Source organism: Neoarius graeffei, chromosome 7 (genome assembly GCF_027579695.1).
Source record: "Neoarius graeffei isolate fNeoGra1 chromosome 7, fNeoGra1.pri, whole genome shotgun sequence".
In the NCBI taxonomy this organism is placed as follows: Eukaryota; Metazoa; Chordata; class Actinopteri; order Siluriformes; family Ariidae; genus Neoarius; species Neoarius graeffei.
Window position 1 is genome coordinate 95,081,472 of NC_083575.1, and position 24,515 is coordinate 95,105,986.

The following is a 24,515-nucleotide window of genomic DNA, read 5'->3' on the forward strand; positions in this document are numbered from 1 at the left end:
TAGATGTGTGTAGGTGTGTGTAAGTGAGTGTAGATGTGTGTAGGTTTGTGTAGGTGAGTGTAGATGTGTGTAGGTTTGTGTAGGTGAGTGTAGGTGAGTGTAGATGTGTGTAGGTGAGTGTAGATGTGTGTAGGTGAGTGCAGATGTGTGTAGGTGAGTTTAGATGTGTGTAGGTTTGTGTAGGTAAGTGTAGATGTGTGTAGGTTTGTGTAGGTGAGTGTAGATGTGTGTAGGTTTGTGTAGGTAAGTGTAGATGTGTGTAGGTTTGTGTAGGTGAGTGTAGATGTGTGTAGGTTTGTGTAGGTAAGTGTAGATGTGTGTAGGTTTGTGTAGGTGTGTGTAGATGTGTGTAGGTGTGTGTAGATGTGTGTAAGTTTGTGTAGATGAGTGTAGGTGAGTGTAGGTGAGTGTAGGTGAGTGTAGATGTGTGTAGGTGTGTGTAAGTGAGTGTAGATGTGTGTAGGTTTGTGTAGGTGAGTGTAGATGTGTGTAGGTGAGTGTAGGTGTGTGTAAGTGAGTGTAGATGTGTGTAGGTTTGTGTAGGTGAGTGTAGATGTGTGTAGGTGAGTGTAGCTGTGTGTAGGTGAGTGTAGATGTGTGTAGGTGAGTGTAGATGTGTGTAGGTTTGTGTAGGTAAGTGTAGATGTGTGTAGGTACCGTAAGTGTAGATGTGTGTAGGTTTGTGTAGGTAAGTGTAGATGTGTGTAGGTTTGTGTAGGTAAGTGTAGATGTGTGTAGGTTTGTGTAGGTGTGTGTAGATGTGTGTAGGTGTGTGTAGATGTGTGTAGGTGTGTGTAGATGTGTGTAGGTTTGTGTAGGTGAGTGTAGATGTGTGTAGGTGTGTGTAGATGTGTGTAGGTTTGTGTAGGTGTGTGTAGATGTGTGTAGGTGAGTGTAGATGTGTGTAGGTGAGTGTAGATGTGTGTAGGTTTGTGTAGGTGAGTGTAGATGTGTGCAGGTTTGTGTAGGTTTGTGTAGATGTGTGTAGGTTTGTGTAGGTCAGTGTAGATATGTGTAGGTTTGTGTAGGTGAGTGTAGGTGAGTGTAGGTTTGTGTAGGTGAGTGTAGATGTGTGTAGGTTTGTGTAGGTGAGTGTAGGTGAGTGTAGGTGAGTGTAGATGTGTGTAGGTTTGTGTAGGTGAGTGTAGGTTTGTGTAGGTGAGTGTAGATGTGTGTAGGTGTGTGTAAGTGAGTGTAGATGTGTGTAGGTTTGTGTAGGTGAGTGTAGATGTGTGTAGGTTTGTGTAGGTGAGTGTAGGTGAGTGTAGATGTGTGTAGGTGAGTGTAGGTGAGTGTAGATGTGTGTAGGTGAGTGCAGATGTGTGTAGGTGAGTTTAGATGTGTGTAGGTTTGTGTAGGTAAGTGTAGATGTGTGTAGGTTTGTGTAGGTGAGTGTAGATGTGTGTAGGTTTGTGTAGGTAAGTGTAGATGTGTGTAGGTTTGTGTAGGTGAGTGTAGATGTGTGTAGGTTTGTGTAGGTAAGTGTAGATGTGTGTAGGTTTGTGTAGGTGTGTGTAGATGTGTGTAGGTGTGTGTAGATGTGTGTAAGTTTGTGTAGGTGAGTGTAGGTGAGTGTAGATGTGTGTAGGTGTGTGTAAGTGAGTGTAGATGTGTGTAGGTTTGTGTAGGTAAGTGTAGATGTGTGTAGGTTTGTGTAGGTGTGTGTAGATGTGTGTAGGTGTGTGTAGATGTGTGTAGGTTTGTGTAGGTGAGTGTAGATGTGTGTAGGTTTGTGTAGGTGTGTGTAGATGTGTGTAGGTGTGTGTAGATGTGTGTAAGTTTGTGTAGGTGAGTGTAGGTAAGTGTAGATGTGTGTAGGTTTGTGTAGGTGAGTGTAGATGTGTGTAGGTTTGTGTAGGTGAGTGTAGATGTGTGTAGGTTTGTGTAGGTGTGTGTAGATGTGTGTAGGTGTGTGTAGATGTGTGTAGGTTTGTGTAGGTGAGTGTAGGTGAGTGTAGATGTGTGTAGGTGTGTGTAAGTGAGTGTAGATGTGTGTAGGTTTGTGTAGGTGAGTGTAGATGTGTGTAGGTGAGTGTAGGTGTGTGTAAGTGAGTGTAGATGTGTGTAGGTTTGTGTAGGTGAGTGTAGATGTGTGTAGGTGAGTGTAGCTGTGTGTAGGTGAGTGTAGATGTGTGTAGGTGAGTGTAGATGTGTGTAGGTTTGTGTAGGTAAGTGTAGATGTGTGTAGGTACCGTAAGTGTAGATGTGTGTAGGTTTGTGTAGGTAAGTGTAGATGTGTGTAGGTTTGTGTAGGTAAGTGTAGATGTGTGTAGGTTTGTGTAGGTGTGTGTAGATGTGTGTAGGTGTGTGTAGATGTGTGTAGGTGTGTGTAGATGTGTGTAGGTTTGTGTAGGTGAGTGTAGATGTGTGTAGGTGTGTGTAGATGTGTGTAGGTTTGTGTAGGTGAGTGTAGATGTGTGTAGGTGTGTGTAGATGTGTGTAGGTGAGTGTAGATGTGTGTAGGTGAGTGTAGATGTGTGTAGGTTTGTGTAGGTGTGTGTAGATGTGTGTGTAGATGTGTGTAGGTTTGTGTAGGTGTGTGTAGGTTTGTGTAGGTGTGTGTAGATGTGTGTAGGTGTGTGTAGATGTGTGTAGGTTTGTGTAGGTGAGTGTAGATGTGTGTAGGTGTGTGTAGATGTGTGTAGGTTTGTGTAGGTGTGTGTAGATGTGTGTGTAGATGTGTGTAGGTTTGTGTAGATGTGTGTAGGTGTGTGTAGATGTGTGTAGGTGAGTGTAGATGTGTGTAGGTGAGTGTAGATGTGTGTAGGTTTGTGTAGGTGTGTGTAGATGTGTGTGTAGGTTTGTGTAGGTTTGTGTAGGTGTGTGTAGATGTGTGTAGGTGTGTGTAGATGTGTGTAGGTTTGTGTAGGTGAGTGTAGATGTGTGTAGGTGAGTGTAGATGTGTGTAGGTGTGTGTAGATGTGTGTAGGTGAGTGTAGATGTGTGTAGGTGAGTGTAGATGTGTGTAGGTGTGTGTAGGTTTGTGTAGGTGTGTGTAGATGTGTGTAGGTGTGTGTAGATGTGTGTAGGTGAGTGTAGATGTGTGTAGGTGAGTGTAGATGTGTGTAGGTGAGTGTAGATGTGTGTAGGTGAGTGTAGATGTGTGTAGGTGTGTGTAGGTGAGTGTAGATGTGTGTAGGTGAGTGTAGCTGTGTGTAGGTGAGTGTAGATGTGTGTAGGTGAGTGTAGATGTGTGTAGGTTTGTGTAGGTAAGTGTAGATGTGTGTAGGTACCGTAAGTGTAGATGTGTGTAGGTTTGTGTAGGTAAGTGTAGATGTGTGTAGGTTTGTGTAGGTAAGTGTAGATGTGTGTAGGTTTGTGTAGGTGTGTGTAGATGTGTGTAGGTGTGTGTAGATGTGTGTAGGTGTGTGTAGATGTGTGTAGGTTTGTGTAGGTGAGTGTAGATGTGTGTAGGTGTGTGTAGATGTGTGTAGGTTTGTGTAGGTGAGTGTAGATGTGTGTAGGTGTGTGTAGATGTGTGTAGGTGAGTGTAGATGTGTGTAGGTGAGTGTAGATGTGTGTAGGTTTGTGTAGGTGAGTGTAGATGTGTGCAGGTTTGTGTAGATGTGTGTAGGTTTGTGTAGGTCAGTGTAGATATGTGTAGGTTTGTGTAGGTGAGTGTAGGTGAGTGTAGGTTTGTGTAGGTGAGTGTAGATGTGTGTAGGTTTGTGTAGGTGAGTGTAGGTGAGTGTAGGTGAGTGTAGATGTGTGTAGGTTTGTGTAGGTGAGTGTAGGTTTGTGTAGGTGAGTGTAGATGTGTGTAGGTGTGTGTAAGTGAGTGTAGATGTGTGTAGGTTTGTGTAGGTGAGTGTAGATGTGTGTAGGTTTGTGTAGGTGAGTGTAGGTGAGTGTAGATGTGTGTAGGTGAGTGTAGGTGAGTGTAGATGTGTGTAGGTGAGTGCAGATGTGTGTAGGTGAGTTTAGATGTGTTTAGGTTTGTGTAGGTAAGTGTAGATGTGTGTAGGTTTGTGTAGGTGAGTGTAGATGTGTGTAGGTTTGTGTAGGTAAGTGTAGATGTGTGTAGGTTTGTGTAGGTGAGTGTAGATGTGTGTAGGTTTGTGTAGGTAAGTGTAGATGTGTGTAGGTTTGTGTAGGTGTGTGTAGATGTGTGTAGGTGTGTGTAGATGTGTGTAAGTTTGTGTAGGTGAGTGTAGGTGAGTGTAGGTTTGTGTAGGTGAGTGTAGGTGAGTGTAGATGTGTGTAGGTGTGTGTAAGTGAGTGTAGATGTGTGTACGTTTGTGTAGGTGAGTGTAGATGTGTGTAGGTGAGTGTAGGTGTGTGTAAGTGAGTGTAGATGTGTGTAGGTTTGTGTAGGTGAGTGCAGATGTGTGTAGGTGAGTGTAGCTGTGTGTAGGTGAGTGTAGATGTGTGTAGGTGAGTGTAGATGTGTGTAGGTACCGTAAGTGTAGATGTGTGTAGGTTTGTGTAGGTAAGTGTAGATGTGTGTAGGTTTGTGTAGGTAAGTGTAGATGTGTGTAGGTTTGTGTAGGTGTGTGTAGATGTGTGTAGGTGTGTGTAGATGTGTGTAGGTGTGTGTAGATGTGTGTAGGTTTGTGTAGGTGAGTGTAGATGTGTGTAGGTGTGTGTAGATGTGTGTAGGTTTGTGTAGGTGAGTGTAGATGTGTGTAGGTGTGTGTAGATGTGTGTAGGTGAGTGTAGATGTGTGTAGGTGAGTGTAGATGTGTGTAGGTTTGTGTAGGTGTGTGTAGATGTGTGTGTAGATGTGTGTAGGTTTGTGTAGGTGTGTGTAGGTTTGTGTAGGTGTGTGTAGATGTGTGTAGGTGTGTGTAGATGTGTGTAGGTTTGTGTAGGTGAGTGTAGATGTGTGTAGGTGTGTGTAGATGTGTGTAGGTTTGTGTAGGTGTGTGTAGATGTGTGTGTAGATGTGTGTAGGTTTGTGTAGATGTGTGTAGGTGTGTGTAGATGTGTGTAGGTGAGTGTAGATGTGTGTAGGTGAGTGTAGATGTGTGTAGGTTTGTGTAGGTGTGTGTAGATGTGTGTGTAGATGTGTGTAGGTTTGTGTAGGTTTGTGTAGGTGTGTGTAGATGTGTGTAGGTGTGTGTAGATGTGTGTAGGTTTGTGTAGGTGAGTGTAGATGTGTGTAGGTGAGTGTAGATGTGTGTAGGTGAGTGTAGATGTGTGTAGGTGTGTGTAGATGTGTGTAGGTGAGTGTAGATGTGTGTAGGTGAGTGTAGATGTGTGTAGGTGTGTGTAGGTTTGTGTAGGTGTGTGTAGGTGTGTGTAGACTTGTGTAGGTGAGTGTAGATGTGTGTAGGTGAGTGTAGATGTGTGTAGGTGTGTGTAGATGTGTGTAGGTGAGTGTAGATGTGTGTAGGTGAGTGTAGATGTGTGTAGGTTTGTGTAGGTGTGTGTAGATGTGTGTGTAGATGTGTGTAGGTTTGTGTAGGTGTGTGTAGATGTGTGTAGGTGTGTGTACATTGTGTCATTCCTCCGATTTTGCAGCAGATCAGAGCTGAATGAAAACATTAAAATAAGTAAATACATTTCTCGTTGAATGCAGTTGAACTGTTTGGTTGATTTGAATCTTTGAACTGATCCTAAACTGTGTATCTTCTCTCACTGCTTTAAAAGCAGCCTTGTGGAACATTTAAGCATTTAAAGATTGTTTCTCAGGAAGTGCTGATGTAGACAGTCTGATCCGACATGTGCAGTTTATTGTCATGAAATTTCTGAGCAGATCCTCTGGTGATTTGTTGCTTGTTTCTTTGCTTCGCTTGAAAATTCAATTATCTCTCATAGACCACGTCTGTAAATCCGATACTGATCCTCTGAATGGATTTATTCTCCTTCTTCAGAAGGTCCTAACTTCTGAGTAACAAATAGAAACGAAACATCTGTCAGCAAAGTCTGAGAATCATGCATAGACTTTAAAGTAAATTTTTGTTCTGCCAGGAATTTTAGACCATCGGATATTCTGAAAAAAAAAAAATGGACAGCAGCAGTACAGTCAGTACTGAAATAAAATATCTTTTTTTTTTCTTTTTTTTACTGTTATACGGCTAACATCAGCATGCTGTGTAGCACAAGCATCAGGAAGGAAACATTGCAAAGCCTTCCAGGTACAAAGTGGTTAGTAGTTTCATCACGTGAAACGCTGACAAAAATATTTTTTTTTCTTTCGCCGGATGCTGCCTGAGTCACCTGGGTCTCATTTGTTTAATGTAATAGCTTTCTCGCCGTCCACTAAAAAGCAAAGCTGGAAGCAACATTCATTGATGAGAAATCTTTTTTTCTTCCAAGTCCGGCAGCATGTGAATTTTTTTTTTCATGTTTAATGGTAGGAGAGATGAGAGGGGAGAGAGAGAGAGAGAGAGAGAGAGAGAGATTAAGGTTAGAGGAAGCTGAGAGGCAGAATGATGGAAGGAGGGAAGGCAGATAGTGAGATGAAGGAGGGAGAGAGGAGGGTTATAGGAAGTTTAGAGGAAGTGGGGAGGCAGAATGAGAGAGTGGGAAAGAGAGACGGAGAGATGTTTGTGTTGGTAATGTGGCTATCTGTCACTTCAGGCTGGGTGTTTGCTTAGTGTTTAGCCTCACGCTGTGGCGTCGTTAGCGAGAGCGTGTGAAAGAGAGAATTTTTATTCACTTTGTGTGTCCTGTCCTCTTATTTCTCTCATTCCTTTCGTTCTGTCTTTTCCCTTCTCTCACTCATCCCTTTCAATCTCTCATCCCTTACTCCGTTTGAATCGATGGTGTTAATATTTAAACACGCTCTCGCCTTCTTTCGCGGCGGTTTTGCTAAAAGTGCCGAGTGCTAAATTACGTCTCTGTAAGTGCGATTCTCCATTATTCTCTCCTGATGTCATACATATTCTCTCTCTCTCTCTCTCTCTCTCTCTCTCTTTCTCTCTCTCTCTCTCTCTCACACACACACACACACACACACACACACACACACACACACACACAGTAAAGTGAAGCTGTGTAGTTGAACAGGTTCAAACACAAAAAGATGGAGAGAAAAGGAAACAACAGAAAGAAAAAAATGTTAACCAAAAATGGGACATGGAAAGGACAGGAAGAGAAAAGAATGAGAGAAAATGTATTCAAGAGAAAGATAAAGAGTGATAGGTGTGGGGATAGAAAGTTATAAAGAAAGGCAAAGAGAAAGACATGAAAAAACTGAGAAAAAAAAGAGAGAAAAAGATATAGAGCGAGAGATGAAAATGGACAAATGAGAGAAATAAAAGAAAGATGGAAGAAAGGAAAAAGGGAGAGAAAGGAGAGATGAAGAAAGAGATGTCTAAATTAACTGAGAAAGATAAAATAATGGAGGGGCAAAAAGGTTGGGAAAAGAAGGGATAGAGTGGAGACAAGATGAAGAAGAAGGCTGAGAAGAGAGAGAATCAATGACGAGGATTGAAGTAAGAAAAAACAGAAAAGGATGGAAGAGAGGGGAGAAGGAGAGATGAGGAGAAAGATAAAGAAAGAGGAGGAGAGACAAAATGAGGAATTAATTGAGAAAGAAAAACGATGGAGCACAAGAAAAACTGAGAGGAAGAAAACTGATGAGGAAAAGGAGGAAAAAATAAGGACTCAAAGAGGACACACACACACACACACACACACACACACACACACACACACACACACACACAGTTGAAGTGGCCAGCGAACTTCTGAAACTCCCAAATGTCGATCTGCTCCTTGTCCTCTTTTTCCCACTGCGCGTCTTCCTGGCACTTGTTTTCCATCCCTCGCTCTTTTTCTCTCCCTGAGCGATACCCTGCTGCTGATCAGACTTTCACAGATGGTGCGTTTCTTTCCATTCTCACGCTCCACATGAGCTCCTGTCTATACTCACTCTGTCTCGACACACTTCTGTACGGTTCTAGCTCATGTGTGAGTACCGGGTAATGCACAGAACTCGCATGGCTACTGATGACTGCGGTAGAAAGTTCACCTACTCGTAACATTGATGTTAGTTAGCATTAAACACAGCCCTCTGCTATGTCGTGTGACAGCAACGACCGAGGGGCCGTCATTGAAGAGGAAACTGGTACAATTTTGCAGAAACTTCAATTAGCAGTCGATGCTAAGCATAATTAAGGTGTAATTTTAGTCATATGCTTTCTTTTCTTAGACACATCTGAGGTAAATCTTGATATTCCCTGTATTTTTTGTCTTGTTTTATCATCACTAAGCCTTTACTTCATCTTCATAACAGATTAGTGGCTATGCGCTGGCTAGCTACAGTGGTGCTTGAAAGTTTGTGAACCATTTAGAATTTTCTATATTTCTGTATAAATATGACCTAAAACATCATCAGATTTTCACGCAAGTCCTAAAAGTAGATAAAGAGAACCCAGTTAAACAAATGAGACAAGAATATTATACTTGGTAATTTATGTATTGAGGAAAATGATCCAATATTACAGATCTGTGAGTGGCAAAAGTATGTGAACCTTTGCTTTCAGTATCTGGTGTGACCCCCTTGTGCAGCAATAACTGCAACTAAACGTTTGCGGTAACTGTTGATCAGTCCTGCACACCGGCTTGGAGGAATTTTAGCCCGTTCCTCCGTACAGAACAGCTTCAACTCTGGGATGTTGGTGGGTTTCCTCACATGAACTGCTCGCTTCAGGTCCTTCCACAACATTTCGATTGGATTAAGGTCAGGACTTTGACTTGGCCATTCCAAAACATTAACTTTATTTTTCTTTAACCATTCTTTGGTAGAATGACTTGTGTGCTTAGGGTCGTTGTCTTGCTGCATGACCCACCTTCTCTTGAGATTCAGTTCATGGACAGATGTCCTGACATTTTCCTTTAGAATTTGCTGGTGTAATTCAGAATTCATTGTTCCATCAATGATGGCAAGCCGTCCTGACCCAGATGCAGCAAAACAGGCCCAAACCATGATACTACCACCACCATGTTTCACAGATGGGATAAGGTTCTTATGCTGGAATGCAGTGTTTTCCTTTCTCCAAACATAATGCTTCTCATTTAAACCAAAAAGTTCTATTTTGGTCTCATCTGTCCACAAAGCATTTTTTCCAATAGCCTTCTGGCTTGTCCACATGATCTTTAGCAAACTGCAGATGAGCAGCAATGTTCTTTTTGGAGAGCAGTGGCTTTCTCCTTGCAACCCTGCCATGCACACCATTGTTGTTCAGTGTTCTCCTGATGGTGGACTCATGAACATTAACATTAGCCAATGTGAGAGAGGCCTTCAGTTGTCTCGAAATTACCCTGGGGCCTCTTGCGTAAAGTATACCCCCGCAGCCCCCGCCAGGCGGGGGGGCCGACCGCTAGGGGGGGCCCGTCACCCGATGTGATTCAATGCATGAAAAAGTCTGATGAAACATGAAAATAATAAACACAACAATGAAGCGTACCAGAGAAAAAAGTGGTGCTCAAAAGTGGCAAATCAAAAAGAAAAAAGAAGAATTTACATCCACACTGCCCAAAATTTTATCCGTTTTTGGGAGAGTTAGGTCTTATCCTCCAGTTCATGATGCGCTAACAGGTAGGGCCATGGGGGGGGGGCACGACTAGTGCAGTTAAAACGAGGCAGAGGCTCGTGCATTAGCCATGCATAGACGAGCTATGCATAAGCTAAGTATAAAGTTGCTCAATCAAGCATCAAAGAGCTCAATAGCCTATGGCAATTAAACAAAGAGAAAGATCACTTAAATAAAAAAAAGGTCTGGTTGTTTCTGTCAATTAAAACGCCGTAGGGACCTACACTGCCTACATTGAGACTGAGGAATAGCTAAAGGACTTTAGCCAATCCATCCAGAAATTTCTCTAACTAACATTTACAACTCCCATGGTTTAAACTTTTGTGTTAAAATCTTGCGGAGCATTTGTGACATCGCCGTGAGAACCCAAAAAGTTAAGTTCTAATATGCAATCATACTCCTCAAAGGGTTAGCAGCAGACGAGGGAGAGTTCGATGGTGAGATCACAGATGCATGCCCTTCTGCAGCGTCGGGCGACGGAGATACCGTGCATCAGATGGCTGGTGATGAGAGAGATGAGTGTACAGTGTCAGGTGAGGAAGGTATCTCTGTCTGTGCCGTTGACTCTTCAATTGAGGGAGAGCCCATTACGGGGCCCGATGAAGAAGAGCTCCTTGACTTGGCAGCAGAACTGTCAGGCAGCGAGACTGTTGGGACTCCTTCCGCTCTGGAATGCGCTGTTGAGACTGACTCTTACCCTAGTGACAGGGCTAATTTCCCTGTTGATATTTGTGATGATGATGTAAAGAGGTCCATCATAAGGCAAGGACCTGGGCTGTCAGGGGCTGAGCCCTGGCACTTTTTTCACACTTTTCAGCAATCAAAAGAGAGATATACAGAGAGAGAGTGAGAGGGAGAGAGAGAGGAGGCCATGGCAGGGTGGCCTTGGGGGGGGAGCACACTTTTAGTAGCTGCAGGGGGGCCCCAAGTACTTGCGTTACGCCAGTGCCTGGGGCCCTTTGTGACCTTGCCGACTATTACACACCTTGCTCTTGGAGTGATCTTTGTTGGTTGACCACTCCTGGGGAGGGTAACAATGGTCTTGAAATTCTTCCATTTGTACACAATCTGTCTGACTGTGGATTGGTGGAGTCCAAACTCTTTAGAGATGGTTTTGTAACCTTTTCCAGCCTGATGAGCATCAACCACGCTTTTTCTGAGGTCCTCAGAAATCTCCTTTGTTTGTGCCATGATACACTTCCACAAACATGTGTTGTGAAGCTCAGACTTTGATAGATCCCTGTTCTTTAAATAAAACAGGGTGCCCACTCACACCTGATTGTCATCCCATTGATTGAAAACACCTGACTCTAATTTCACCTTCAAATTAACTGCTAATCCTAGGGGTTCACATACTTTTGCCACTCACAGATATGTAATATTGGATCATTTTCCTCAATAAATAAATGACCAAGTATAATATTTTTGTCTCATTTGTTTAACTGGGTTCTCTTTATCTACTTTTAGGACTTGTGTGAAAATCTGATGATGTTTTAGGTCATATTTATGCAGAAATAGAGGAAATTCTAAAGGGTTCATAAACTTTCAAGCACCACTGTAGCTAAACAGCCATTTTGTCTGTAAAGAGGTTTTTTTTTCCTCAGTATGTACATTTTGTTTTATTTTAGTATTTAACACATCTGAGGTAAACATTGAAATTGATATGTTGTTTTTGACTTTCTTCCAACACTTCCTTGTTACTACACCTTTACTCTGTCTGTAATAAAAGATGTATGAGGTATTTGACAGCTAGCTTAATCATAATTTACATCATAGGATTATTTTTCCAGTAAGTTACCAACATGTCTGAGGTAAATGAGGTATATGTTGCTATTTCTGTTTTTGTCTAGTTTCTATTGCCACTATTACTTTTATTGTTATTTTTCTGTAATTAAAAGACTTGACAATGATGTGCTAACTAGCTAAACGGTAATATTAACTGTATTGAGTATTTTCTTAGTAATTTACCACCATGTCTGAGGTAAATGTTGATATTCCCAGTATTTGTGACTTGTTTCTATCATCACAGAGCCTTTACTTTGTCTGTATAACAGATTAGCGGCCATGCGCTAGCCAGCTAAACAGTCTTTTTGAGTTTCGAGGGTTTTTTTTTCCTAAGGATATAGTCGTTTTTTTAAGTAATTAACACACCTGAGGTAAATGTTCATATTGTGCATGTTTTCTTTTTATTTCCATTGTCACTACACCTTCACTTTATCCATAATAAAATATTTAACAGTTACATGATAACTAGCTTAATTGTATAATTAATTTGGCTCATATTAATTATTTTCTTAGCAAGTTGCCAGCACATCTGAGGTAAATGTTCATGTTTTCATTGATTCTGTCTTGCTTTCACCATCACTGTGCCTTTACCTTGTTCATAGAAAAGACTTGACAGCTGTGTGCTAATTAACTGCACGATCATTTTAGTTGTAGAATAAGTTTTTTTTTTCATATTTTACCAACACATCTGAGGTAAATGTTGATATTCACAATGTTTTGCGCTGTTTCTATGGTCACTAAATATTTATTATTTTGTTTGTATAACAGATTGGCAGCCATGTAGTTAGTTATTTTACTTGTATTATGTATTCTGTTAGCAATTTACTGAGGTAAATGTTGATATTCCCAATATTTTTGTCTTATTTTCATCATCACATTGCCTTTATTTTGTCTGTATAACAGATTAGCAGTCATATGCTAGCGAGCTAAGCAGTCATTTTGAGTGTAAAGTTTTTTTTTTCTTAAGTATATAGTATTTTTTTGTTTAGTAATTAACACGTCTGAGGTAAATGTTGATATTCTTAGTGTTTTCTTGTCATTTCCATTGTCACTACACCTTCACTTTGTCCATAATAAAAGACTTAACAGTTACATGATAGCTAGCTCAATTCTATAATTAATTTAGCTCATATTAATTCTTTCCTTAGCAAGGTACCAACACATCTGAGATAAATGTTGATATTCCCAATATTTTTGTCTTGTTTTCATCAACACAGAGCCTTTACTTTGTCTGTATACAGATTAGTGACCATGCGCTAGCCAGCTAAATAGTCATTTTTAAGTATACTGATTATTTGGTCATAATTTACCAGCACATCTAATGTGAAAATTGTTATTCTCAACATTTATAGTACCTTGTTTCAGTTGTCACAACCCGTTTACATTGTCCATATAAACTACTTGATAGCTATGTGCTAACTAACTAAACAGTTTTTTTTTTAAGTAACTACCCAACAAATCTGAGGTAAATGTTGATATTCATAATGTTTTGCATTGTTTCCATGGTCACTAAGTCTTTGTTTTGTTTGTATAACAGACTAGCAGCCATGAGCCATGTAGTTAAAGTTATTTTAAGTGCATTGGGTATTCTGTTAGCAATTTACTAACATAACTGAGGTAAATGTTACTGTTCCCAATATTTTTTGTCTTGCTTCCATCATCACAGAACCTTTATTTTGTCTGTATAACAGATTAGTCGCCATGTGCTAGCTAGCTAAACAGTAATTTTGAGTGTAGAGTTTTTTTCTTAATATATAGTCTTTTTTGTTTAGTAATTAACATGTCTGAGGTAAATGTTGATATTCTTAGTGTTTTCTTTTCATTTCCATTGTAACTACACCTTCATTTTGTCCATAATAAAAGACTTAACAGTTACATGATAGCTAGCTCAATTCTATAATTAATTTAGCTAATATTAATTCTTTCCTTAGCAAGGTACCAACACATCTGAGGTAAATGTTGATATTCCCAATATTTTTGTCTTGTTTTCATCAACACAGAGCCTTTACTTTGCCTGTATAAAAGATTAGCGGCCATGCACTAGCTAGTTAAACCATTATTTTATGTGCCCTGACTAGTTTGTTAATAATTTAATAAAACGTTGAAGGTAAAAGTTGTTATTGCTGATAAATCTGTTTTGAGCTTTAAGTTCCATGTGCCAGTTAGCTGAACTGTTAATTTCAGATATTAGCAAGCTCATGCTTGCCGTCCTTGTTTGCTAGTTTCCTAGGAACAGTGTTCTCGCAACCGCAGCCACTTAAATGATGAGTGTGTTATGTCTTTTCCTTCCACTGTTGAATAGGAAGCACATGGGAAGTGGTTTTGATGTTCCATTTCCTTCAGAGTTGTTTATATTGCTAATCGCTGAGATCGGCATAAATAAGATGGATTTGGAGGTTTATTCTAAAATAAATGTTACAGCGATGTTGCTATAAAAGTTTAAGATACGGTCTGAGTCAGTGGGACAGAGTGCAGCCACAAAAGGATGGTTTTGCGTTAGCCTGCTAAGCGCTTTATGGAATAATTAATGGTGTATTAATGCCAGCTGGTTTCCATTAGTGAGTGTATGAGCTCAGACTCGTCTGTCTCCCATAATGCAATATAAAGAGACAGAGGGACCAAAAGTCTGAGTCCAACTCCCAAGAACTGTTATTTTATTTCATCACGTACTGAAAAGTAATTCAATGATCATTCTCGAACAAGACTTCAACGCGCCTTATTGGCTGAGAGCAATAAGGAAGATTAGATTTTACGCATAATGGAGTCCATATCACGTGTTAGTTGTTCAGTAAATGCAGTAATTAACACTACATGGTATATTGTCACAACAATTTGAAAAATAAAAACAAGGCAAGTGTGTGGAGAGAAAATTCATGCAGGATTGGATCTGTCTCTGGTTTAAATAAAGGCCTCTTGAATAATAAGGAGCAACTGAGGAAAATGTAAAATAAATCATAAAATGAAAACAAGCCTCAGTAGTGGACTCATATTTTTTGGACACGAGCGTCCATGTAATCACGCACTGTGTGCAATTTCCAAAAACGCCTCTGAAAAATTACACACTGGAGAGCCAAGCATTTTTCTCTGAAGCTTGGTCTGGGTCAAACCACGGGGCCGGGGTACACATTTAGCAGGAAGTGTGGGTGTATGTCTGCATTAAGTCCATCCAATATAATCCACAAAACCTTGCATGACCTGCAGCTAAGTGTTAACTTGCTGTTTTTTTATTATCCTTTGTGTGGGAGACTTACGAATTCTGGGCTGAGAGACATTTTATTTAACAAGCAAGTAAGCTCACAAGCTAGACATCACACACACACACACACACACACACACACACACACACACACACACACACACACTGTTGCATACAGTCTGGTCCATAAGTTGATTCAACTGGAAATGTGTGGATGATGACATACAGCCAGAGTAATCCCATATACTATATTTTTAATGATGTTCTGTTATTATGATTCATAAATCCATTTTAAATTCATATTTAGGATTTTGGACAAATGCAAAGACCTCAACACAGAAAACTAATCAGGTTGGATTAGACTGTGTCCTGAATCACACACTACACATTATAATTATACACTGCACACTACAGTCAGACACTACACACTACAGTCGGACACTACATTTGTTCTCTACACAATACATTATATACACTACTCACTACAGTCATACATGACACACTACAGTCATACACTAAACACTGCAGTTATACACTACACAGTTTTACACTACACACACCACTCATACACTATACACTGCAGTTAGACACTACACACAGTCATACACTGCACACTACAGCCATACACTATACACTGCAGTCATACACTACACACTTCAGTCATACACTATACACTGCAGTTATACACTACACACTACAGTCATACACTATACACTGCAGTTATACACTACACACTGCAGTTATACACTACACACTACAGTCATACACTACACACTACAGTCATACACTACACACTGCAGTTATACACTACACACTGCAGTTATACACTATACACTACAGTCATACACTACACACTGCAGTTATACACTACACACTACAGTTATACACTGTGGTGTGTAGTGTATATACTGAACACTGCAGTTATACACTACACACAGTCATACACTATACACACCAGTCATACACTATACACTACATTCACTACATACTACAGTTGTTTATTACACACTACAGTCGTACATGGAATTAAAAAATGAAAAACGATAGAAGCTAACAAAATTTAATTAAAAGGCAGAACTAAACTGATAAAAATATATGAAAATAATATCAATAAATATGATAATTATAATATAAATAATTATGAAAATAGTATAAATAATGATTAGAAATTAATTACACATACTTTAAAAATAATTCATGATGAAAATGAATAAATAGTAATAGAAAATAGAAACAAAAGATCAAACTAAAGAAAACAAAAAACTCAAACTAATAATAAAAAAGAATAATAATTAGAAAATAGTGATATTAACTAATAATTAAAACTAATAACAATAACGCACACTATTAACTAAATCACATTAAGATACAGAACAAACCTGATAAACGTTTAAAAATAATTAAAATGATATAAATATAATTTTAAAAATATGATTTTTATTAAACTGGATAAAACTAACAAGAGAAACAATAGTACATTTTGCTAACATTATTATTATTATTATTATTATTATTATTATAAACAATAATGTTATAAACAATATTTGAAAGCATTTAAAAAAGAATTGTGAGATTCTTAAAATGAATATTAATTAATTAATTTGTACTTTTCTGACTTTTTATGTCTTTGCTTCAGACATTTGCTGTAAGGATTACTGTGACTGAATGAATCCTCTCTCTCTCTCCCTCCCTCTCTCTGTGCAGGTAAAGGGGGCGTGTACGTTCAGGAGAATAACACTATAGACACAGGTGAGGTGGATGTGGGGAAACGGGCAGTGCAAGATGTTCCTCCTGGAATGTTCTGGCGTTCGCAGCTCTTCATCGATCAGCCGCAGTCCCTCAAGTTCAACATCTCGCTGCAGAGAGACGCACTCGTTGGAGTGTATGGACGCAAGGGCCTGCCACCATCACACACTCAGGTAACACACACACATACAACTAACACACAAACTCTAACCACACACACATCTAACAGGAACATATATTCGTTCATTAGTGAATTAGCACACAAGCTGCAGGGGTCAGTGATGTCAATGACTTAGCATTAACATCACAAGGCTAACAATACTGAGTCTCATCACAGGTGGAGTCCCAGACACTGGGCTGTCAATCATGCATTCTCATTAGAATATCAGGCCACGCCCACCCTCAGACAGCCCTCAGATCAGTCTTCAGGAGTGAGTTTAGCTGCATTTTGAGGGTTTTTTTCATACTTTTTTATAAACTGGAAACTTTGAAGCAAGTCAAAGTGAAGCCACACCCACTTTTTTCTGCTGCCATGCTGTGAGACTCATATAAATTGACACATACACAGGGACTTAGACGCCTGTAGATGTTATATTGATGTTAGTTAGTTAGTTAGTTAGTTAGTTAGTTAGTTAGTTAGTTAGTTAGTTAGTTAGTTAGTTAGTTAGTTAGTTAGTTAGTTAGTTTGTTGTTGTGGTTTGTTTACCTTGAGGCTCGGGTGAATTCAGAGAGTTAGCATAAAGAGGCAGAAAAACTCGTGCTAACACTAATCAATCCCATTATGCTCATTAAAGCTGTCCTTGGTAACTTTAGCTACTCAAGTTAATGGAGACCGTGCTGTGTGACTAGCGCTGGCGAGTGTCTGACTTCAGCGATGTGCAGGCGAGCTGTCATGCCACGAGCAGCCTGTTAATCGAGTCAATTGTCAGCTGAAAGCTCCGTAATGGAAGTCGATATGCAGAGACGCCCCGGTGCCGCTCGGTCCCTTTAGTTGCCACAGATGAATCGATATGTTTCTTTAAGGCTGTACAGAAGGACGGGATGAAGGGATATTGACGGATGGACGGATAAGAGACGGGACTAAAGTCTGCAGACTCCTCCGCAGGTCGAAACGGCGTCTTTTCTCTTCCTCGGCTCCGTCTGTTTGTTTCCGTCTTGCTTTTGGTTTTTTTTTTTTTTGGATAAGAAAAATGTGTTGTGTGAAATAACAGAGATAAAAAACTCAGCCAAAGCCGTGTATCAGATTCTCTCTCTCTCTCTCTCTCTCTCTCCCTCCATCTATCCCTCTTTCTGTCTATTTGTCTGTTCATCTCGCTCCCTCTCGGTATCTGTTTGTCTCTTTCACCCTGCCTCGTTCTATCTTTCTCCACTTTATCTCTCTCTCTGTGCCTCTATCTCTGTATGTTTCTCTCTCTTTCTCTCTCTCTCTGGATAGCTTGTCTGAAGGCAGGAGAGAGCCCCTCTCCAAGCATTTAAAAGTCAAGAGCCTCTTAAAAATCTAAAAAAAAAAAATCCTCAAAACACCGGATTGTGATGTGCTCTTTCCTGTTTTCTATATACGCAAGAGGCTAATGCTAATTCCATGGCGAACATAGCCAACAAAAGCTAACTGAGTGAGTGAGAAATCTAACCGAGTGAGTGTAAGCTAACCAAATGGGTGAGGTGGCTCACCTAGTGAGTGAGAACGCTAACTTAGAGTGAATGCTAACCTAGTGAGTGAGAAGGCTAATTTAGTGAGTGAGAAAGCTAGCCTAAAGAGTGAGAAAGCTAATTTGGTGAATGAGAAAGCTAATCTAGTGAGTGAGAACACTAACCTAAAGAGTGGACGCTAACCTAGTGAGTGAGAAGGCTAACCTGAAGAGTGAAAGCTAACCTAGTGAGTAAGAAAACTAATCGAGTGAGTGAGAAAGCTAATTTAGTAGTGAGAACACGAACCTCAAGTGAGAAAGCTAACTTTGTGAGTGTGAAAGCTGACCTAGCGAGTGAAAGCTAACCTAGCCTGCTGCTATCTATAAATACGGATAAAAGTAAGCCATGGAGCTAAAACTCTTATCTTAAAATCACTTTAATCCTGAGCGCTAATATGGGTGTGGCCTAAAGTTTGAAGGCAAAGTTGCATTTATTTTAATCTTCGCTTTTTCTACAAAAGTGAGTTCAGCTTGTTTGTTAGCTATACCTGTTAGCTACACATGGAGTGGCGTACTCTCTCGCGCCTGTCAATTACAGCGATGTGAGCCAATCACAGGCGTCTATGAGCTCATGTATGCGGAGGTGGGCGGATAGCGCTTTCCTCCGGGTGTGTAACATCACCCCTTAGCAGCTGAAAAGATGCATTCGGCTGGTGTCGTTCCTCGAAGGAAGCACATGATGACCTCCGCCCTCTCTGGTTGGTACCTGTCATGTGATTAAAGAAAAGAAAGAGAAGCTCCTGGCTGATTGGAGAGACCTGAGGTAAAAGGCCTAGTGTGTGTGTGTGTGTGTGTGTGTGTGTGTGTGTGTGTTTAATTCCTGGCTGAAGTGTTTCTTGATGAGACAATGATGTTTAATGTGGTGTTTAACAGTACAAATAGCATTCGCGCGTGCGTGTTAGCTTTTTACTGTGACATGATGTTTAATTGAGAACGATCGTATTGTTATTTTTGGAAGTTATTATCAGTGCCTGAAGGAACGTCTCAGTGTCACTCAGGTTTACAGCAAGTGTGTGTTTGTGTGTCGCTGTATGTTTAATTACACACAGATGAAAGGCTAATTTGTGTAATATAGCGAATAGCATGTCAGTGTGATTGAACATGATTGTTGGGTGATAAATAGGTGATTAACTACGAGGGACTTTTTCACCTCTGTGTGTGTGTGTTTGTGTGTATTTTGTCAGATTATATTTAGGATTATGGATTAATTATCGACTGTTTAGTGTCTCGTTTGTGCTGATGGTTGTGTAAACCTGACTGAGCATGTGTGTCATTTTAAAATGGCTGCTGAAAAATTAAATTTACTCCATGGTTGTTTTCCCTCAGGTTCAGGTATTATGCTAAGTTTTTTTGGTTTTGAATCGATACTACAGGACTCGACATTAACTCTTTAATCGACTCGTCCAGTCGGATAAGCAGTAACACTTGTCCTGACCAGAATCTTTTTATTCCCTCTTATTTACTAGTTCAACAAAAGGAAAGTGATTAACAAAGTTTATCAAAAAGCAGGTATAGTTATGATCATCATTCTGCTTTAATGATTTATAATTTTTCAATAAAACTCAAACTTTAACTGTAACAATAAACAGAAACTATCCAAAGCCCCATTACGGTGTGTGTGTGTGTGTGTGTGTGTGTGTGTGTTCTAACCCCTTCCCTGATGTGCAGTTTTAAGAGTTTTAGACTCGCCCACATTCAAAGCTTCTGCAGGAAATAAAGTTAAATCCTGATTAATCCACTCAAACCTGAAGTATAAATTAATTTAAAGAAAACAAGTTGGACATGATGAGGGCGACAGAATCACACTGTGAATGAAAACAAACCGTGAGTGAGTTCGGCGCCGTCGTAAAATTCCCCTGAAATATTTAACAGTTATTCCATGATATTGAGTCGCACATGATCTGATAAGCGACGAGGCGCGTCGCACCAAGTTGACTATAATCCATGTATGACGAGATTGAGTGGAATAACTGTTTTATCCTATCCACATTCATTGAATTTTGAGAAACAGAGTATTTTTATTTTTATTTTTTGCAAATTCAATAAATAAAAACTTTATATAAAACGTCCGTCAAAATCATTTCCGCTTAGAATGTAAACAAACTTGTGAAATGACGAGCAATTTGTGAAAAATGCGATGATAATAATAATGATTGAAAAAATTAAAAAAGCTACATTCTTACCATCAAATACTTTTATTCTGTATTTTGTTGCTTTTTTTTGGGGGGGGGGGGGTTCTTCTTTAGGGTTTTTTGGCAATTGGCAAACCAACTTAAAGGTGCATTACTGCCACCAACTGGACTGGTGTGTGGAACAGGAGGGATTTGTTTTTTTTGGGGGGGGAGGACTATATTCTTTTAGCTATTTCTGTTTCTTTTAAATACTTGATAACAATTTTGTTTTTGAGTAGAGTTTTTATTTCGTCCTCGGTTGGTTCAGCAACACGCGCCGCCATTTTGTTTTTCTCTACTCATGGTATATGAGCTGATATCCTCATACTGTAGTAAAGTAGCCAATCAGCACGCACGATTGCGCATATCCAGTGAATGTGCATAGAATGATTTACAACATTTGTGATGGTTAATGTGAACCATACAAAAGAAAAATACACTGAATGTCCAAATGAAATGAAGATTCACCACACATATTTATTTTATTAAGGTATTTGATCACCATTTCTCTGATTTCAGTGATTTGAAAGTCTAATAATCTATAATTCGAGATGACGCTGTGGTTATTTTTATACACACACCTGCTGTACTCGGCTTCCCTGGAATTTCGTAAACAATAACACGGCCGGATCACTGAGGGGATTGAACTAGTTTTGTTGGAACTTTATTGATGTAACTCTTGAATAATTTCTATAAAAATGGTGATTTTCAACAAATATTCAACTTGTCCTGTCAGACAGGCAGATGCAGACTTGACCAAACATTCGGTTGTCTCAGACAGTCGGACTACCGTTAATGTCGAGCCCTGTGCAAAGAAGAAAAACTACAAGTCTATCTCATACAAAATATCTTTTTTTTTCCTTGGCCTGTGCTTTTTTACTTTCTTGTTTTGGCATGTGTATTAATATTTTACTTTAGCAACGTTTAACTCTATGCATTACATTCATCTTAGCTTTGTTTGTATTGTACGCACATTAGCATTTTTGTGTTACATAATAATTGCAGTGCGTGTTAGCAATATTTTCGCTGTTTATCGACATGAGAAGAACAGTGTTTTTTTAATGAATGACAAAAGAGTACCGTTATTTTCAGTTTGTTATTTAGTTGAAAGGTAGCGTTAGCATACATGACTAATCACTGTGTTTAAGTTGTGTTTACAAAAAAACAACAACAACAAAACCCTCTTGTGGTATTCATGAATCTGAATGTTGAAATCCTTCTGACAGCTTTGTTCATGCATCTCAACACGGGGAAGTTTGGTTGGCAGTTAAGTGTAATTTTAGCCCTTTTTTTTTTAGGAAAATGTTGACATTCCTGACAATTTTGTCCTATTTTCATCATCATTATAAATTTACATTGTCGATAAAAAATGTATTATGTACGTGCTAGAAGGCTGCAGCTCTGTCCAAAAGTCTTACACTGTAAAAAATGTAACTTGCAAAATTGTTGAGTGAAAAAAGGATTCTAAGTTGAATGAACAAATTTCCCTTCTAATTGTTCAAGTAACTAAAAAAAAAATAGTTGAGATGCCTTTCCTTCGCCACAAGTTCATAGGAATTGGAAAATTAAGTTAAGTGAACTTATATATTCAAGTGCTGATTGACGCCCCTTAACCGATGCCACTGCGCATGCGCACTTCACAAGTTCGAAAGTTTCAACGGTCGGGTGGAGTGAGAAGTCCGTGGAAACTGACACGAGACGTTGTATAGGAGTCTAGACTAAGCTTTCCTCAACAGAGGCCAGGGAATTCCCTCCTCGTATGTCGGTATTTGTTTCTGTTTGTGTAATAATAGGCAAAGTGAAGTAGAACTTAAGTGTTGAGAGGTTTGTGTTAACTAAAAAATTTAATCATTGTAAAAAATCATTGTAAAAAAAAATAAAAAATAGTCAAGCCAACTTAAAAATGTAACGCAACCTGCTGCCAAAGGATTTTGAGTAAACTCAACTTAGAACCATGATGTGCCAACTTGCTCTTCTAAGTTAATTGGCATTATTATTTCAATTTATTTCAACTAAACAGTTTGTTGGACTGAACTTCTAAAGGCAAGTCAGGTCAACTCAACATAAAATACTCTTCTATGTGAACTTAAACGAACATTTTGGGGCGTTGTGGCTCAGGTGGATAAGGCACCATACCATAAATCGGGGGATCCAGGTTCGATTCCAAGCCGAGGTCATTTCCCCATCCCTCCCTGTCTCTGTCCTGCTCATTTCCTGTCTCTACACTGTCCTATCCAATAAAGGTGGAAAAAGCCCCCCCAAAAATCTTTAAAAAGAATAATTTAGGATAGCTTAATGTTTTTTGTGCCAACTTGCTTTTCCAAGTTAATTGGAATGATTATTTCAATTTATTTCAACATCACAATTTGAATGCACTGAACTTGCTAAATAAAGTAAGGTCAACATAAAATACTCATCTGTGTCGATTTAAAAGAGCAAGTCCGTACAACTATTTGGCCCGGAGTTGAGTTTACTCAAAATCCTTTGGCATCAGGTTGCGTTACATTTTTATGTTGGCTTGACTAATTTTTTTTTTTTTTACAGTGTAGGCACATCTAAAGAAATGCTGTCGACCAAAAACAACTTAAAAATAATGAAATTAAATGTTTCAACATTAAAAAAATATGATAAACAGTAAGCAGTGAGCCATAATAAGTGAATAAATGCAAAGTCAATATTTGGTGTGAGACGGCCCTTTGCTTTAAAAAAAAAATCCGTCTCAGGTCCAGTGAGGTCAGTTTTATGCGGAAATGATCTGTAGGTTTTCCTGAGCATCTTACAGAACCAGCCACAGTTCTTCTGGACACTTTGACTGTCACACTCACTTCTTCATTTTACACCAAAACCCAGCAGCCTTCATTAGGTTTTCTTTTTAATCTGAAAAATGCTCTCTTATGGAATATGCTGCTCAGATACGAACTTTTTTTTTTTTTTCTGTAATGTTTAATTTTGTGCTGGATGAAAAACAAACGTTTGGACTCTAAAATGTTTTTGTAATGTTTTGACTCAATAATGTAGAAGTCATAAAATAGAAATCTATAACAAAGTTTGTATGAAAAAAAAGTTTGCCTTTTGCACAGTACTGTATATTGCTAATTTCAGTCCGTAGCTAGCTTGTTAGTTGACTAGCAATGCTACAATTGCTTGAATAGTTAAGTTGAGCGAGTATTTTCTGCTCATATTCCTGTTTTTTTTTTTGTGTTGTGTTTGTTATGTACAGTACGACTTTGTGGAGTTGCTGGACGGCAGTCGTTTGATCGCGAAGGAGAAGCGAGGACTGGTGGAAATGGGGGGATCTCTGAGGAGAACGAGATCTGTGAACGTCCACGAGGCCGAGTTCATCCGCTTCCTCGACTCAGGAATCTGGCACCTGGCTTTCTACAACGACGGCAAAAACATAGAACAAGTTTCCTACAACACCATTATCATCGGTTAGCTCTCGGTTTTTGTGTTTTAATTTATTAACTCCAGCTAACCTTCCTGTATCATTCACGACTTAGCCATGCTGCACCGATCTGCTTCAAGCTGTCTCTTTAAACGCTATAACTATCAACATTGATGTTTAAAATTCCCAAAATGTCTTCTCTTTGTCTCAGCGATGATCAATATCAACCATTCCAAGGGGAACGAAGCTCCAGAAATGTCGTCTTGCATCTTATTGTTCACGTTCATTCGAGAAACGGAGTTGATTAGCATTCAGGATCATGTGTCAGTCAGTCAGTCAGCATTGGTGTTTTGACTTAGAATGAACAAAATTTAGCAGTTAGCTTCAGCCTGCTTGTTCGTGTTTGTGTTTACAGCTGAAAAATGTCAAAATATTGTTGGAAGAAAAGAAAAGAAAGCCAAAGGATGTATAAATAAAAACAGTTTTTATTTACTGTCAGTCATACTAATGTGGCTAATCAGGAAGTGAAACTAGCAGGAAGCATTATGTCGTGACTTCTGTTAGCAATTATTCATAATTTATCAGAATGAATTATTTCAATATTATAATATACGCTCACGGCCACTTTATTAGGAACACCCCGCACATCCACCTGCTGTTTGATGCAGTTCTCTAATCAGCCGATCCCTTGATGCATAAAATCACACAGATACAAATCAAGAGCTTCAGTTAATGTTCATGATGTTCAAACGTCAGAATGGGAAAAATTGTGATTTCAAAGTGTGATTTTCGTTCACTGTGGTATGGGTGTTGGTTTGAGCCAGATGAGTATTTTCGGTTTGAGTATTTCAGAAACTGCTGATCTCCTCCTGGGGTTTTCACACACAGCAGTCTCTAGAGTTTACACAGAATGGCGCGGAAAACAAAAAACTTTTTTTGATTGAGTGAGCGACAGTTCTGTGGGCGGAAACAAACACCTTGTTGATAAGAGAGGGTCAGAGGGAAATGGACAGATTCGTGGTTCAAGATTTTTTGCCAGGAAGGATATAGTAACTCATA

The 24,515-nt window shown here is 39.4% G+C and overlaps 1 protein-coding gene across 1 annotated transcript in view; it reads left to right on the forward strand.

Annotated features, from left to right (window-relative positions):
• tenm3 (teneurin transmembrane protein 3) overlaps nucleotides 1–24,515 on the forward strand; it is an 813,838-nt gene that overhangs the window by 535,745 nt on the left and 253,578 nt on the right. The window contains exons 9-10 of the mRNA XM_060925037.1: nucleotides 16,171–16,385; nucleotides 23,292–23,502. Coding sequence (XP_060781020.1) covers nucleotides 16,171–16,385; nucleotides 23,292–23,502 — 426 coding nt within the window. The remainder of the gene's footprint in view (nucleotides 1–16,170; nucleotides 16,386–23,291; nucleotides 23,503–24,515) is intronic.